A 14,755-nucleotide genomic window follows, 5' to 3' on the forward strand; every position below is an offset into this window, starting at 1 on the left:
AACCAAGCAAATTCCTTTTCGTATTTCGTTTGTTTATTTTACGAAAACGAATTTATTTTTGTACCAAAATGAAAACTAAATTTGGGGTCACTTCAAATTTTCCTTTCTACTTTGAATTTCATCGCATTCAACTTAGGATTACCATAAATATTTCTATTATTATTATTTTTTATAGACTTTGAAATCGTTAAAATTATCGTTAGGTATATATAACTGGTTCATCTAGTATTAGATCAGTGAAACTTTTTTGTGATTGAAATTTATGAGTTTTGAAATACTTATAAATATATATTTTTTATTAATTTACTTTTTTAATTTAATCATTGCAGGACTTTTTAGATGGTAATAAATGTCTTATCCATTTGAAACTATCCTTGTAATCTCTATCGGCCTACGTGAGAGCTAATTAGGCCAATACATGAGATTTGAAATAAACAAATTTACTCCAAAAATGTAGTCTCATTCTTTCTACAATAAAAGTTGTGTGATTAGCAAACTAATGTTAGTACTTGGAGATTTTGTGCGTTTAATTGATTAGAACTTCAATTTTTATTGAGATTTTTTTTTCTTAATACAACATGTTGGGGAGGGAATTCGAATTCACAACCTCATAGTTGGAGGTATATACCAATTACCGCTGAGCTATGCTCGCTTTGGCAATTTTTATTGAGATTAATAGGATTCAAATAAATTAGTGGATAAACATAATAGAAGTGGGTTGGAATTTTATTTATACTCCATTACAAAATTCAATCTCTTAACTTTGTCATTTATTTAAAAGATATCTCTATCTTTTCAAAAGTTTCAATACTACTTTTAACCTTTCATAGACATTTGAAAAATATCACTTAAGTAAACATCGGTTAATATTTCTAACGAAAAACTTACATGATAGAATCTAGAACGACATGACAATTAACATGCATTGAGCAACAAAATTATTGTTGGTAGATTGTTGTTTGAGAGGGATTGGTTTCTTGTTGTGCTATTAACCCCAGTTTTAAATTTAGCACGATGTAAGCTTCTATATTAATTAATTACCAACTCCGTTTATGTTCTACCATGTTAATTTTTTGTTCAAAATATTAACTAATATTTTCTTAAATAAAATTTTTAAAATGTTTAGAAAAGATGAAAGTAGTGTTGATCGTGTTGAAAGTATAGGAATATTCTTTAAATAAAGACCAAAATTTTTTGTTTTCTTAACTTGAATTTAGCCTTTTCTTTATAAATTTACGTCCTCTTCCATGTTTGAAAATTTTCTCCCAATATTTTAACCTTTCGTTCAAAATTCAAAGTTCCAACTTCCAACTTCCAAGATCAAATATTTGTTTTGTGGGAAGGAAAAGAATGAAATTAGAAAATAAAGTTGCCGCCTTTGACTTTGGTGTGTAGAATCGGGGCAACGGTCAGCTGACTCGTGTGGGACCCACATCATGTCTTTGAAACGGCGACCGTTCTAACGATAATACTTGGAAATATCTTAAGCGTGCGTGGGTTCTACGGGGAGATTACTTTTTTTCCTTTCTTTTTTTCTTTTTCTAGACAAGAAGTGAGATGCGTTAGTATTTTTTTTAATTTTTTTTTACAATTAGATATTAATTGTAGGCAGAGAAACTGAAGAACTAAAATTGTGTTCGATAATTTTTTCTTGTTTTTAATTTTTTGTTCTTTGAAAAAAGAAATAGAGACACTTCAAAATATTTTACTGGTGTGCAAAATTTTAAATTAAAAAAGAAAATAAATTTTTTATGGAATTATTTTTTAAATTAAAATTTTATATTTGTTTTTAAATGTTTATTATACATTTTAGAAGTTAATAATGATAACATAATGTTTTTATTCGTATTTTTAAAAAATTGAAAACATAAACAAAAAATCAAATTCACGTTTTCAAAATTTCTGCACAATTTTAAGAACGTTTCTTAAAAATGAGAAACAAGAACCATTATCAAATGTAATATGCTTCTCAAAAACTAAAAATAAAAAATAAGAAATAGAAATATTACTGAACAAACTTTCATCCACGAGTTTAGAAGAAGACAATCTTATTTTTCGTCAGTGTGGTGGATTGCTGAGGGATACCCTCTTTTCTTGACCATTCACAAATTAGTATTAAATCCTTGAAAAAAAAACAAATTAGTATTAAGATTTAGTAGATACATGGTGTGTGTATATATATATATCCATAAAATTGACATTGATCCAAATAAAAGATGAACTGAATTTTTTATTATATCGTAAAAGCATAACGAAATATAAAAAATATTACTATCATGGGCATAATATTAATAATAAAATTTTTTAAATTATTTTAGGAGGTGTTAATACAAATAATTGTTAGTTTTTTATTTTGTAATTTTTTTTAAAAACACATTCATATATATTGATATTTTATTTATATTTCTATAATCTTGCCCTTTCTCAAGACATTTCTTTAACGTTTCTATAAATTTGGGAACTAACATTTTCTTCGACATCACCATTTAAAATCTTATGAATAATGAAAAAAATCTATTTAGCTTTTAAATTTAAAATTAGACTCAATTCTTCACTTTTTGATATTTTATTCTAATCTCTAAATTTTTTAAAATATTTTAACTTAATAAAAAAATATTTTTTTAATACAAGAGGTAAGAGTATGGAATCGAACTCACAACCTCTTAGTTTGGTGGTAACAAATCATTTTAATCTATTGTTATTATTTTTTTAATAAATTATTGAATGAAAACTTTGACATATATAGATATATCGTCATTTATGTGTTAGATAGATGTTTAAAGTTAGGAATTGTAAGAAAAGTATTCTGCTTTGAAATGGATTTAGATTTTTTTTTTTTGGGTAAAATAGTTAATGAAAAATTATGGGAAAAATCGAATTTTTCCTGCCAAGTTTAATCAAAATTTCACCATGAGCTTTTAATTTTATTCAAATTGATTTTTTTTTAACATCTTCAAACTGAAGGACCTACAAAGATGTTGTACTTTTTACCATATGTTAAATTTCTCTTAAATTTACCTACTGTTTAGCAACTTAAACGGTGAAAATTCATACATCTTGTCGATTGTGAAGCTAGGCTTGAAAATTTAAATTAAAAAGAATAAATAAATTTAGCTTGTTCCTTATTTGCCTTCGCGTTTGAAATCAAGACCATGATGCTTTGATACAATAAGTTCCTTTCATACTTTATCTTTTATTTTCTTAAATAAAACTAGTACTGCTCCCGAAATTTAATCAGTTGATAGGTTATCAATTTTATTTAGATTGAAGTTATATTTGGATAGTGTTTGGGAGGTAGAAAACAGCATAACTTGTGTCACGTGATGTTCTAAGGAGGTGGTGCGAACTTCAAGTATTTATACTTCGAAAATTCGAAGTGGACCCATCGATCTGCTTTCCATTATGACCAAGCCAAAGGTCGAGAGATCAGAAGTCAAAACTTGGTAAACCGTTCAACGTCTCACTTGCCAGGGTAGTGCACCTATCGTTTTGAGGAAGGTATCATGGTTGACCATAATATTAAGTATTGTTAGATGTCTATAAATATGGAAGGTAAACTGTTTCTCATGTATGTACAAATTTGTGTATATAGTTGAGAGTGAAATAGTTCGAACCTATACTAACTTAACTGTCGAAATGCTAATTTTTATTTTGCAGGTCTTTGACAATTCGAATTCGTGATCCTTTGAATAGATTTTCAATTATGTTCAAAATAGATTTAAGGTCAAGTTCAACTTTTATGTGAAGAATTTGTGAAAAGTATATTGAAGTATGGATATACAATTTGAGTCTCCATCCTTGCTATTTTGGGACTGGAATGGGAGTAGATTTGGAATTGTAGATTTTTCGATCAAGGATGAGTTCCATGTGGAGAATTGGTCCCCAGATGAAAGAGTGAAAATAAGGCAAAAGGTAGAAAAAATTGTAAAATTTAAAAACTACCCAATTTTTAAAATAGAATTAAAAGTTACAACATTTTTTAAGTCTAAGATTCAATTTTTTATAAAATTAGAAATTTATAGAAAAAAAAAACTCATGTTAACAATTAATTCAATTTTGAAGATAAACATTTTTAAATCCTAAAGGAACGTCTTTGTTTGCGTCTTGACATTTTTTTTTTAGTACAACATTGTGGGGGTGGAGTTCGAACTCATGACCTTCTGGTCAGAGATAGGTGCCTTAACCATTTGAGACATGCTCGGTTTGGCTGTTTGCGTCTTGACTTGTGTCCATTGTTATGCGTTACATGTTGAAATTATAATTTCAAAATGGAGTTACATTGAATGTATTCTAATTTCATCGTCAAGCCCACTCGCCAAAAAAATCACAGCAACAAGAAGAAAATTAAATCAGTTAGGGCTTAATCGAGATGATTCGTTGTTCGGTTTGTTCGATTATTCCTTCGCCGCTCAAAGATTGCTCGCCTAATCAGTTAGGGCTTCTTCTTCTAAGCTTCTAACAATGGCGGCTCTGAAGTCGGAGGAGGCCAACAAGGAACAAGCCAAGTCAGCAATCTCGATTCAGCACCTGAAGCGGTAGGGTTTTGCGCCGGAGGTCTTTTCATCGATTTCGCTACCAATTCTTTAATTTCTCTCTTCAAATTTTGAGATTGTAGTTCGTTTTTCTTTTCGTAATTAGATGATTGATCCTGTCTTTCTTTGCGTTAGTGTTTGATATAAATCAAACCATTGGTTGATTCGGTTTGAATAGTAATATACGACTTATAAAATTCGGAGTGAAATATATCAAACTCATTTTTCTAAGCATATAAAATTTGTAAATTCTTTTTTTTATCAAAGAAACGTTGCATAAAAAAAATCGTACCACTAAGGGTTACATTAGAAGAGGGGTGACAACGCACCACAAATAAAAGCCATAAAAGAAAATAATTATCGAAGGACATAGAAATAATCATTACACTTGGCCAATAAAACAAATTGTCTGTTCAAAGAACTAAGAATATGAACAAATTTTAGCCCACCAAACATTTTCTCCAATGCCACAACATCCACAATCTCATTTAATGATTTTGGGGGAGATTCTTTAATTAATTGAAGGATATTGACAATTATGACACCTCTATTTAGAATTTGGAGAGATAATTGTATCAAAAGTTGTCTTATCCTCCACCGTGACAGGTAAGGAAGGATTAGACAAATTCCCAAAATCATGCTGACAAGGAATCTCAAGACAATTAAGATTGATAACCTCCACAGATCCCAAAACGGTGTTCGATTTGATCGTTGCTGCACCTCCATCGTCGCCCACCTTCTGCTCCATCATCCTTGTCCTGGAACCATGTAAGTTCTCTGAACTAGAATGCAATGCAGATGAAGAGTCATCCCAAGATATTATAGGCGGTAACCCTCACCAATTTTGTGCATGGTAACTCTTCAAAACGTCATGATGACGATGCCATGGACCATACATAACGATGTTGGCTTTGATTTTATCAACCACAACAGCACTATTGGCATCCAATGGGGAGATCTCTGACATCCAGTCACTATCCGCCATAACAGAAACTAGCGGGAAAGAAGGATCCTTCGTGAAAACTGCATTCACAACAGTAATAGAAGTCCCAAAATATCTTCATCCATGCTACTTACTACTTGAAAAAAAACTACGAAAAAACTGAAACAAAGCAGAAAGGAAAACCCTCTAAAAAAACTCAATCAAAAACTGAGAGAAAACGCACACCCTTGACGAGGAGGAGAAGAAGAGGAGGGAGTAGGCCACTGGCCACACCCCCACTTTTTTCCACTCTCCTTTGAAAAAACCCGAAGAGGAGAGCTCTCAAAATATGTTGTGTCCACTCTACATTAAAATTTGTAAATTTTGTTACTTTGAATTGTCTTCTGATATAAAAATGATAAACTTTTACTTTACCTATACACTTTAATATCTTTGTATCTATGTCTCAAATCTATATCGTATTGCATAGATTACAGCTTTAGAATGTTTTGGGCTTCTCTTGCAATCACCATACCTCCTCTCGTTTTCACCATTTCTTCAAAATTAAATATTAGTTTCAGTACATTTATCTAATAACTGATATCTAAATAGCTTCATTAACCAAAAAAAAAAACCAGATTTAAATCAAAATATAAAATATACAATAAAGTTGTTTTGTTTCTCTTATTTCGTCTTTGTGACGTTTGTAATTCTTGTTTTTTCCTTCTGTTTTTTGTTTTTAGTTTTTGTTTGCACTTTTTTAATCAATGGGAACAGAATTTACCATTGGTTACTGACTTCTTATTTACTGTTATTTCTTATTTTTATTATTTAAAAAAAAACATATTTGGTAATTTCTCGTTCTCCAACCTAACCTTTCAAGTTAAAAGAAACTAAAATTTGTATATGGAATTTAATTTTTTAAATTAAATATTCAAATTTGTTTTAATGTTATATTCATTTTTTAATATTTATTATACATTTTGATTTATAAGTGAAAAGTAATAAAGTAATACTTTTATTTATATTTTATATTTTACTCTCTCGATTTCCCTCACTCTATCAACGTCTGGTTCTACTTGATTTTTTCTTCCCCATTTTATATGATGAAACAAGAACATAGATTAATTAATCTATTAAGTATTTCAAGTAGACAAATTTTCAAGCCATTAAATCACAAAATTAGAAAATAGTGTAAACATGAGACATGAATTCTTATTTTTAACCAAAAGAAAGTAACTATATTCAGGGATGTACCAATTTAATAAACAGAAGATGGGCAACAAAAATTAATAAAATAGCTACTCAACATTGCTTCTTACTTTCACCTATTAGTATTAATTCTACAACATTCCATCATGAAGATGATGAGATGAGAAAAAGAAAAGAAACATACAACACAAGAAAGAAAGCCTAAATTACCTTTCTTTACCCTTCTCTCTTCCCCAATCTAAAGCTTCTTTTTTACAACTCAAGGGGGAAAAAAAACTTTTACCACCTTCGAAACTTTTTCAAAGGGGCTGCGTGCGTGTGTAAAGAAACCAATGCTAAGCTGAAGCTGAAGAGTACGAGATTTGCTGCCGCGGCGATCATCTCTTTCCGATGTTTGAAAATCTCCGAGCAACTCCAAATACGACTGCTTTAGTTAAGAGGCCGTGATCGAGACTGCAAGCGAGGGCGATTGCTCCCCCAATTACGAGAAGCTTCGGTAGGCTCTTTCCTGCTGGTTTTTCAGCGGGCTCCAAACTTTTGACCTCTAAGGAATCATCAGATGTGTCTTCTGAGCATCTCAAGTAGTCAGAACTGAGCTTTGTGTTGATATTAGCCATCACAGCACAGTTTGAAAGCGGGGCATCGGTCACCCTATGCTTTTGATACACACGTAAAGCGGGGTCTATCTTCTTTACAGCTCCCCACATCCCCTGCCTGACTCCGAGCTTTGCGATTTCCCACGGTATACCCATGTCTTCATAGTGAAACAGTAACACCTCACAGGCAGTCAGCTGGCCAGTCCCCTTTTCCGACTCGACTGTTCCAAATACAAGCAGAGTAAGAACTCTTTAGTTGCAGTTTACAAAATGTTGTCCAGGAAACATCCATGTCAAGGGGATGGGAATTCAACTTGTCCAACATACTATTAGAATGAGCAAGAAGACTAAGAACATAGTTACCTGCACGGATGCACCAACTCGAATAGTAGAGATCAACGCGTTTTGGCTTGTTTTGTCTAGGTACCAAGGAACAAGGTATGCCCTGAATCAAGACAAACCAAGGAAACCTATTATTTCCCAAGCACGGGTTTTAAATGTTCAATACTTTCAACATAGTCAGAAACTAATCATAATTCAACCTCGAATGTAAAACTAGCATTCATAGGAAATGACTGTAGTTTATCACATTAAAGAATAACCCGAATTGCAAAGTTTACAAGTGAGTGCACAAGTAAATTCTAAAACAAGTGTAGCTATGTCTAAACATATAAAAAGCCCTAACTTCAACAAGATTGCCATGGAAGAATGAAAGACAAATATTGGATGTCTTACCTTCGTCACACAATAGTATGACTGTCCCGATTCCCAAATTCTTCGTCCGATCACATATTCTCGATCGCTACAGAAGAAAGGGAACTGCACAAACAAGAGATCAATGACAAAACAATACAAATAACGTTAAACATTTGGGAACAACCAAAGATAGGAACCAACTTCACTCACCTTGCGCACCCAGTGGACAGTCATGTTCCCTGTGGAAGGGCAATCCTCCAAAGTTTGAGCACTTAGAAGCATATCATCCCATTTCATTCTAAATTCATCGTCCCAAAAGAAGTCCCTCACCATCTGAGGTGTTGCATCCTCAAAAACCGTTCGACTCCGATATTGCGGTGGCCCCGTCTAGTCAAAAGAAAAAAAGCCATAATAACACACCTTCATTTACTAGAACAATATGCACACGCAGAAACTCATCACAAATGTCGTCCTCAAACATTCAGAAAGTGAGCAGATTGGTTCAAAACACAAAAAAATTAACAAGAGGTAGCTACCTGAGGATCTCTCCTCCATGCTTGATAGCTCATGGTAGAGGTAGAGCGATCCATCATCTGAATCCATGAGGGGCCTCCATCTTTCTCCTCAACAAGCTTGTATAAATACTTAAAATCTTCCTCGGTTAACTGGGTCGGTTTTTCGCCTTCGAGTTTTGATGAACTGCTGTTAAAAATACGTATTAGACATTCAAATGCATCATAACTTATCAGCTTAAACTGCCATATCAAAGCTTAAGGTCCTATGTTATTTCTTCTCCAATTAATATTGATAGTAAATTTGCAAGCCCGGAGTGTTAAATATATCATATCCTATTAGGTTTAGACGCCAGTTCAACAATTACCAAAAGGGAAACCCCGACGAGTAAATCAAACACAGAGTCACAATTGAAGTTGTAATTCCAGTTTTGTTCTTGTTGCAATTCAAAAAACAACAAACCTGGAGATGGCGGCGGCAGTAGGTGGCTGGTGGTCGGCGAGAACTTCCTTCTCCACCGCACAATCTGAGGTCAAATTCAAGCATCTGGGTAGCTGAATTTTCAACGAATTCAAGCTAGAAATCGATCCGGCAAAGCAAGACGATGGCAAATTATCCTTCAGCTTCGAAGAATTGAACAAATCCCTACCCGAATCGGCCCATTTAGGTTTCCAAATCCATCCCACCAAAACCCCGACGATAATCCCCACCCACAAACGAGCAATGAACATCAAAATCTTAAACACTAAATCGTAGGCGGTGGGAGATTCCGCCGTCTCGAACAAGAACGAATTCACCGCCATCTCCCCAAAATCACAAAGGAAATCGGGAGAGAAAAAAAGAAAAAGGTAATCGGAAATGACTTTCTTTCAAGGGGCAACAAAGAAACGAACACAATCGAGAGGAACCAAGAGAATCAAACGACTGAAAAACAGAGTAAGAAACGGAAAGGAATCGCAATATAAGAAAGCAAGAAATAGCAAGGGGATTCGAATAAGGATTTTACTTGTTTTTGGTTTTTCGACGCTCTTTGTTTGGCAAACAGAAGGGAAGAAGATCAGGAAATGGATAAGGATCCAGAGAAAAGCGGTGAAAAGAAAACGCGCGCCCTTGTAATGACCGAATAAAATTTCTCTGGTTATAGAACAAATTTTGGGGCCAAAACCAAAACCCAAAACAGATCAACTCCAAATATCTCCCCTCCTCGCTTAAATATAGAAAGAAGACGAAGAAGAAGCTTTTGGCCGAACTTAGGTATTGGTCGGTCGCTCTCTAAATCGCCATTATAGCAACGAGCTCGAGCTTTTGGTAGTTGCCGCGTTTGTATTTTTCACGTTTTCCGACTTGGGTATTTGGGATTATTCCCCCTTCTTCTTCTTCTTCTTCCTTTTCAACTCTGTAAATAATTTGACTCCACCATTTATTACTCGTTTTGGTGTGTTCAATGTGTTGATAAAGATGGGATTTTTATTTGTTTTCTTTTAATTTTTTTCTCTAATCGAACGTTAAGTTAAGCTAAATGTAAGGATTTAAATTTAGATTTACTATCCTTTTTTTAGCCTTTGGCCCATGTTTTTTTGTGAAGCGATAAGAGGATAAGAGGATAAGGGGATAAATCAATTTGGTCTTTGGAGTTGAGCACTTCTTATGGGACAGTGGACTAGGTTTTTGTTGGTTGAATTGTTTGTTACTAATGGATAAATTTTTCAGTTTTAAGTTAAAAAATTACAAATTTTGTGTTTTAGCAATGTATCTCCGACATATATATGGTTGGTCGATGTAGTTCACTTATTTAGTTACTAAATTTGACATGACAATGTAATAATATATGACAATTTAATTTTTGTTCGTTAAAATTTGTAATGATTTAATCTCCTGTATAATGGAGTTTGTTTTTATTGTATGTAGATCGATAATTTCATTTAGAGACAATAAATATATTTTTAGATTACAATTTTCTTTAATTACAAATATTAGATTGTTATACAATAAAGTATAGAAAATAAATCATTGTAAAGTTAAAATTACATAAACTAAATCTTTTTTTTTTACCACATATATATTTCGCCCTCTAAATTATATATTTTGAATTAGGTTCTCTTAGGCCTTTTCTGTTTGAAATTTTTAAAAACAAAGTCATAACCCCTTGAAAGTGGTGTAGAAATGAGTAGAAATACAATTCATTGGTCTACAAAGATTAAGTCTTTGTGTCTAATTCAAAGCTAAATTCTTTCTTTGGAACTCTTTTATTCCAAAGTTTATAATTAATATCTTTTCTAATAATAGTTAAGGTTGACCAGAAAAATTAGACTTGAAAACATTTGAGCATATTTTTAGGATGTGAACCCTAAATTTAAAAAACATTCATTACACAAAACGGTGAATTTTTAATAAATGAAAATAAAAATTCTAAAAATAATAATAATAAATAATGCAAAATACACCATACGAGACAAGAAAATAATAATATTTGAGTATTATAGGGAAAAAATAATATTAATAATAATATTTAAGTTGAAATCGATGTACATTTCTAAAAAGATTATAAATAAAAAAACATAATAAATATTTAAAATAACAATTAAACATTTTACTATTTTTAAATAAGTTAAAATTTATTAATATTAAATTTATATCCTAATGATATTTTTATATTTTGTCAAAAAAAAAATTGTGATACTATGTTGATCCGTTCTACATACTTATGGACATATAAAAATGTTAATATAATTGTCAATATATCGGATGAAATTTTAATATTATGCTTTATTATTGGATTGGGCTGCTATATTAATAAAGGATTTGAAATAGTGAGTTTGAAAACCACCAATTTGACCTACGGAAATCACATTTAAATATTGAAGTGGTTGGTGGAATTCTAAGCCACGTTGGATATATATATTTGTAATTAATTATTAAATTGGACTTAGTCTTATTTCCTATTTAAAATATTAAAACCAATAACTCTTTTTTTTCTTTTCTTTTGCACGAAAATCACATGTTTCAGATCTTATCAAGACTTGTAAGATTTTTTAGAAAAGTTTGTAGTGTAAAAAAATGTAGCATCATTTTAAAATAGTAATATTGAAAAATTAAATAGACAATAAAAACAAATGGATATTTGCATTTTCATGTACAAAGATGGTTATTAATATCTTTCTCGAGACAATAGAATTATTAGTCTCTTTAAATATTCTTAATAATATGATATTACGTATTCTAAATTTAAGTTCATATTTTAAATTTCAAGAAAAAGATAAAATAATTTTTTTTTTTGAGAAATAGAAAAATAAATCTTTTGTGTAGAGATGCTGTTCTTCCTAATATATTAAGAGTTGCAATAAAAAAAAATCTTCCTCAAATTGTGTGGTCACAATGACAATAACTTTGTTTTTCTTTCATTTTTTGATACATTGATTTTCAAACTTCTAAACTTTGGGTCACCTTCGTCTCTTCTCCATCACATAATATTTCGGCTACGAGGAAAGAATAATATATATGAAATTATAAATATTGAAACTAAATATTTCTAAAATTATATAGATACTTTTAATCTAACTAGGGGAAATTTACACCAAAACACCCTGAATATTACCAATTAATTTTTATCTATTAAAATTGAGCCTTCCACTAAGTAAAAAAAAAAAATTAGTTAATTCTCCATTAACACTGGTAAAAAATTAGTTTGATGAGAGAGAAGGTCCTTTTTACTCTCAAATGCATTCCTCTTTCTTTAAAAAATAAAAAAAATTAAAAAATAATAAAATAATAAAAATAATAAAAAGTAAAAAGTAAAAATCCTTCTTTAGAAATAATTGAAGGAAAATATTATAACGTAGTTGAAAATATTATGCCACTAGATTGTATGGAAGAGAAATTATATATTTAGTGATTATCAGATAACATGATGATTTTGAGTTTACATCCAATAATTATTAGGGAACAGCTATATTGTGGCAGTCTCATTTAATAATTTTTCTTAATAAAGATTTTTAAGATACTCTATCTATCTTTTCATAGCATTCGATTATAACAAATTTAAGGAAAATGTATTTGTGGGAAGAAAACAAAATCTTGCTTAAAAGAGAAATTATTGGTTACTTTTTTGTGTGTTCATTTTTAGTGGGAGGAAAAACAATAGTGATGTGTGATATAAATTAACTAATAAAAATAGACCAAGGAAAATTTTATTAAAAGGCAAGATTGGTTAGATAAGGAAGAAATACTTTTTTTGGAGAGGCAAAGTTTTTCTATAATTATATTGGATGACAAAAATATTATATATATTTCATATTAGTTATAAACATCCAGCATTCGAAAAGTTACGTTGAAAATGATAAAAATTTGGATAAGTATACTCTTTCATTTTACAAGCTCATTTAATTTTTTTTTAAAATTAGAATATGTAAAATATATAAATTATACAATATTGTAAAATAATAATTCTACAAATTTATAACAAAACTATTAATGAATTAGTTAATATTATTTTAAATTGAACTAAATTTTTGATTGGTAATTCTATTCCAATTAGTTTACAAATATATTACTAAACACATTTTTTAAATTTCTAAATTTACTATCACATACACATTTTTTAAAACAATAAATACAATTTTGTTTTTAATCTCTTATTTTTCAGATTACCCTCTTACAATTTCATCCAAACAATATTAAAAAAAAACTTGAGTCCATGAAAATGGAACTACCTTTACCTAGCTCTTATAGGTCGATTAAAAGCCTACCAATATACTTTTTGAAAATAGGTAAAAAGAACCATTCTTAACATCAATTATCATGAAATTTAGGGTATTCAATTTTATATCAACATTTTTATGTGTTCATGGGTTGAACATTGACACTAAGATAAATCGACATTTCTATATTATTGCAAAGTAAATCAATAAAATATTAAAAATATTATTAAAATATCACTAATATAGACATAATATTAATTTTAATCATTTTAAAATTATTTAAAAAGGGTGGAAGGCTTGTTTGTTAATTTAAATACTTTTTGTAAATTTTATTTTTATAACCTTTTCAAAAATACTCGATCACATTGACATTTTTTTCGAAATTCCCATGAAATTAAGACCTCGAAATTTCTATCGACATTTTCATGAAATCAAGACCTCGATATTTTCATCAACATGAATAGTCAAATGTCACAAGAAACCAAAACAGAAGGCAGCAAGGGCAAATAAAAAATATATACATATATAAATAAACCGACCACTTTTGAGTTTTTACACGTTTTTTGTGTCTTTTTAAGGGAAAATTTAGATATGAATCAAAATCAAACATAAATTCAAGTGGTTCTCAAACAAAAAACGAAAAAGAAAATGGTCCATGAGTGGTGCGGTGGTGATTGCAGTGGAGGCTTTGTTTGAACTTTATGAGGAAAAAAAAAAGAAAAAAAAAACTTTTTGTTTTTTCACTAGTCCCTGTGATTTGGAATATGAGGTTGTTATGGACGTGAAAATCTCTATTTTATCATAAATTACATTTCTCACGTGCTTAAAAGTACTCCATGTTTAGCTTTATGACTATAAAAATATCAATAAAATATTAATATGAATGAAAATTTTTCAAAAATTTATAAAAATAAAAATAGTTAAAAAATATTTAAGTTAGAGAATAAGTCTTTTACTCTTTTTTGAATAAATTAAAAATTCTTATTACTAATATGAGATAGGTTGATTTGTCCCTTATAAAATGTCGCATATCTATTAAGAATTACTATGATTATGGTCAATTAACATCTATGTTTTAGTAAGAATAACAGTCGAAAATTAATGGCCACCAAGTATTCAAAACCCTTTTTAAAAGTTTTTTTAGCTAAATTAGAATGATTGAAAAATAATGGAAAATAACAGATTTTTTCTTAGTTTTTTGGAACCAATATTAATTAAAAAAAAAATTTGAATTTGTTTTTTTGTTTTTTTGTTTTTTTTTTGGTGAGGGGTGGTCCTTGGTAGAGCCACTTTCAAGTTGCCATAAATCTCTCTCACTATCAAAGAGATACACAGCAATGCAATACCATGAATTTGGTCAAAGATTTAGAAAGCTCACTCCCACCCTATGTTGTTTTCCCACCTTTTTCATCATTTTAAATATTACCAAGGTCACTTCAATTACAAATTTATTAATGAAAAAGGTATCGCCCATCGACGTGACATGTCTATTAATCTATTCAACCGTCTACCACATTCAAAAATAAAAATATATATTTAAAATGGGGATTTGGGCATCTCCAAAACCACGACTTCTAAACTTTTTAT

At 30.2% G+C, this 14,755-nt stretch overlaps 1 protein-coding gene across 2 annotated transcripts; it reads right to left on the bottom strand.

Moving 5' to 3' along the window:
- Positions 1 to 6,743: 6,743 nt before the first annotated feature.
- On the bottom strand, positions 6,744 to 9,866 carry LOC111025953 (uncharacterized). 2 transcript variants are annotated; one of them, XM_022303887.2, is made up of 6 exons: positions 8,934 to 9,866; positions 8,495 to 8,657; positions 8,169 to 8,345; positions 7,998 to 8,081; positions 7,626 to 7,707; positions 6,744 to 7,483 (listed from the first exon to the last, which is right to left on the bottom strand). In XM_022303887.2, the coding sequence occupies exons 1-6, from the start codon at positions 9,272 to 9,274 to the stop codon at positions 7,044 to 7,046; spliced, it is 1,287 nt and encodes a 428-aa protein (XP_022159579.1). In that variant the 5' UTR covers positions 9,275 to 9,866; the 3' UTR covers positions 6,744 to 7,043. The 2 variants fall into 2 exon arrangements, with proteins under 2 accessions (XP_022159579.1, XP_022159578.1); XM_022303886.2 differs by having other exon boundaries at positions 8,495 to 8,660.
- Between the last annotated feature and the right edge of the window lie 4,889 nt (positions 9,867 to 14,755).

This window comes from Momordica charantia, assembly GCF_013281855.1.
Source record: "Momordica charantia cultivar OHB3-1 chromosome 6 unlocalized genomic scaffold, Mcharantia_2.0 BLBB01000006.1, whole genome shotgun sequence".
Lineage (NCBI taxonomy): Eukaryota > Viridiplantae > Streptophyta > Magnoliopsida > Cucurbitales > Cucurbitaceae > Momordica > Momordica charantia.

What these genes read in the sequence shown, in the direction of transcription:
- LOC111025953 (XM_022303886.2), bottom strand. Translation starts at nt 9,274, where the DNA reads ATGGCGGTGAATTCGTTCTTGTTCGAGACGGCGGAATCTCCCACCGCC. An exon ending in ACTGCCGCCGCCATCTCCAG is followed by an intron (nt 8,661 to 8,933) that starts GTTTGTTGTTTT and finishes TATTTTTAACAG; the next exon opens with CAGTTCATCAAAACTCGAAG. An exon ending in GAGTTGGTGCATCCGTGCAG is followed by an intron (nt 7,484 to 7,625) that starts GTAACTATGTTC and finishes TATTTGGAACAG; the next exon opens with TCGAGTCGGAAAAGGGGACT.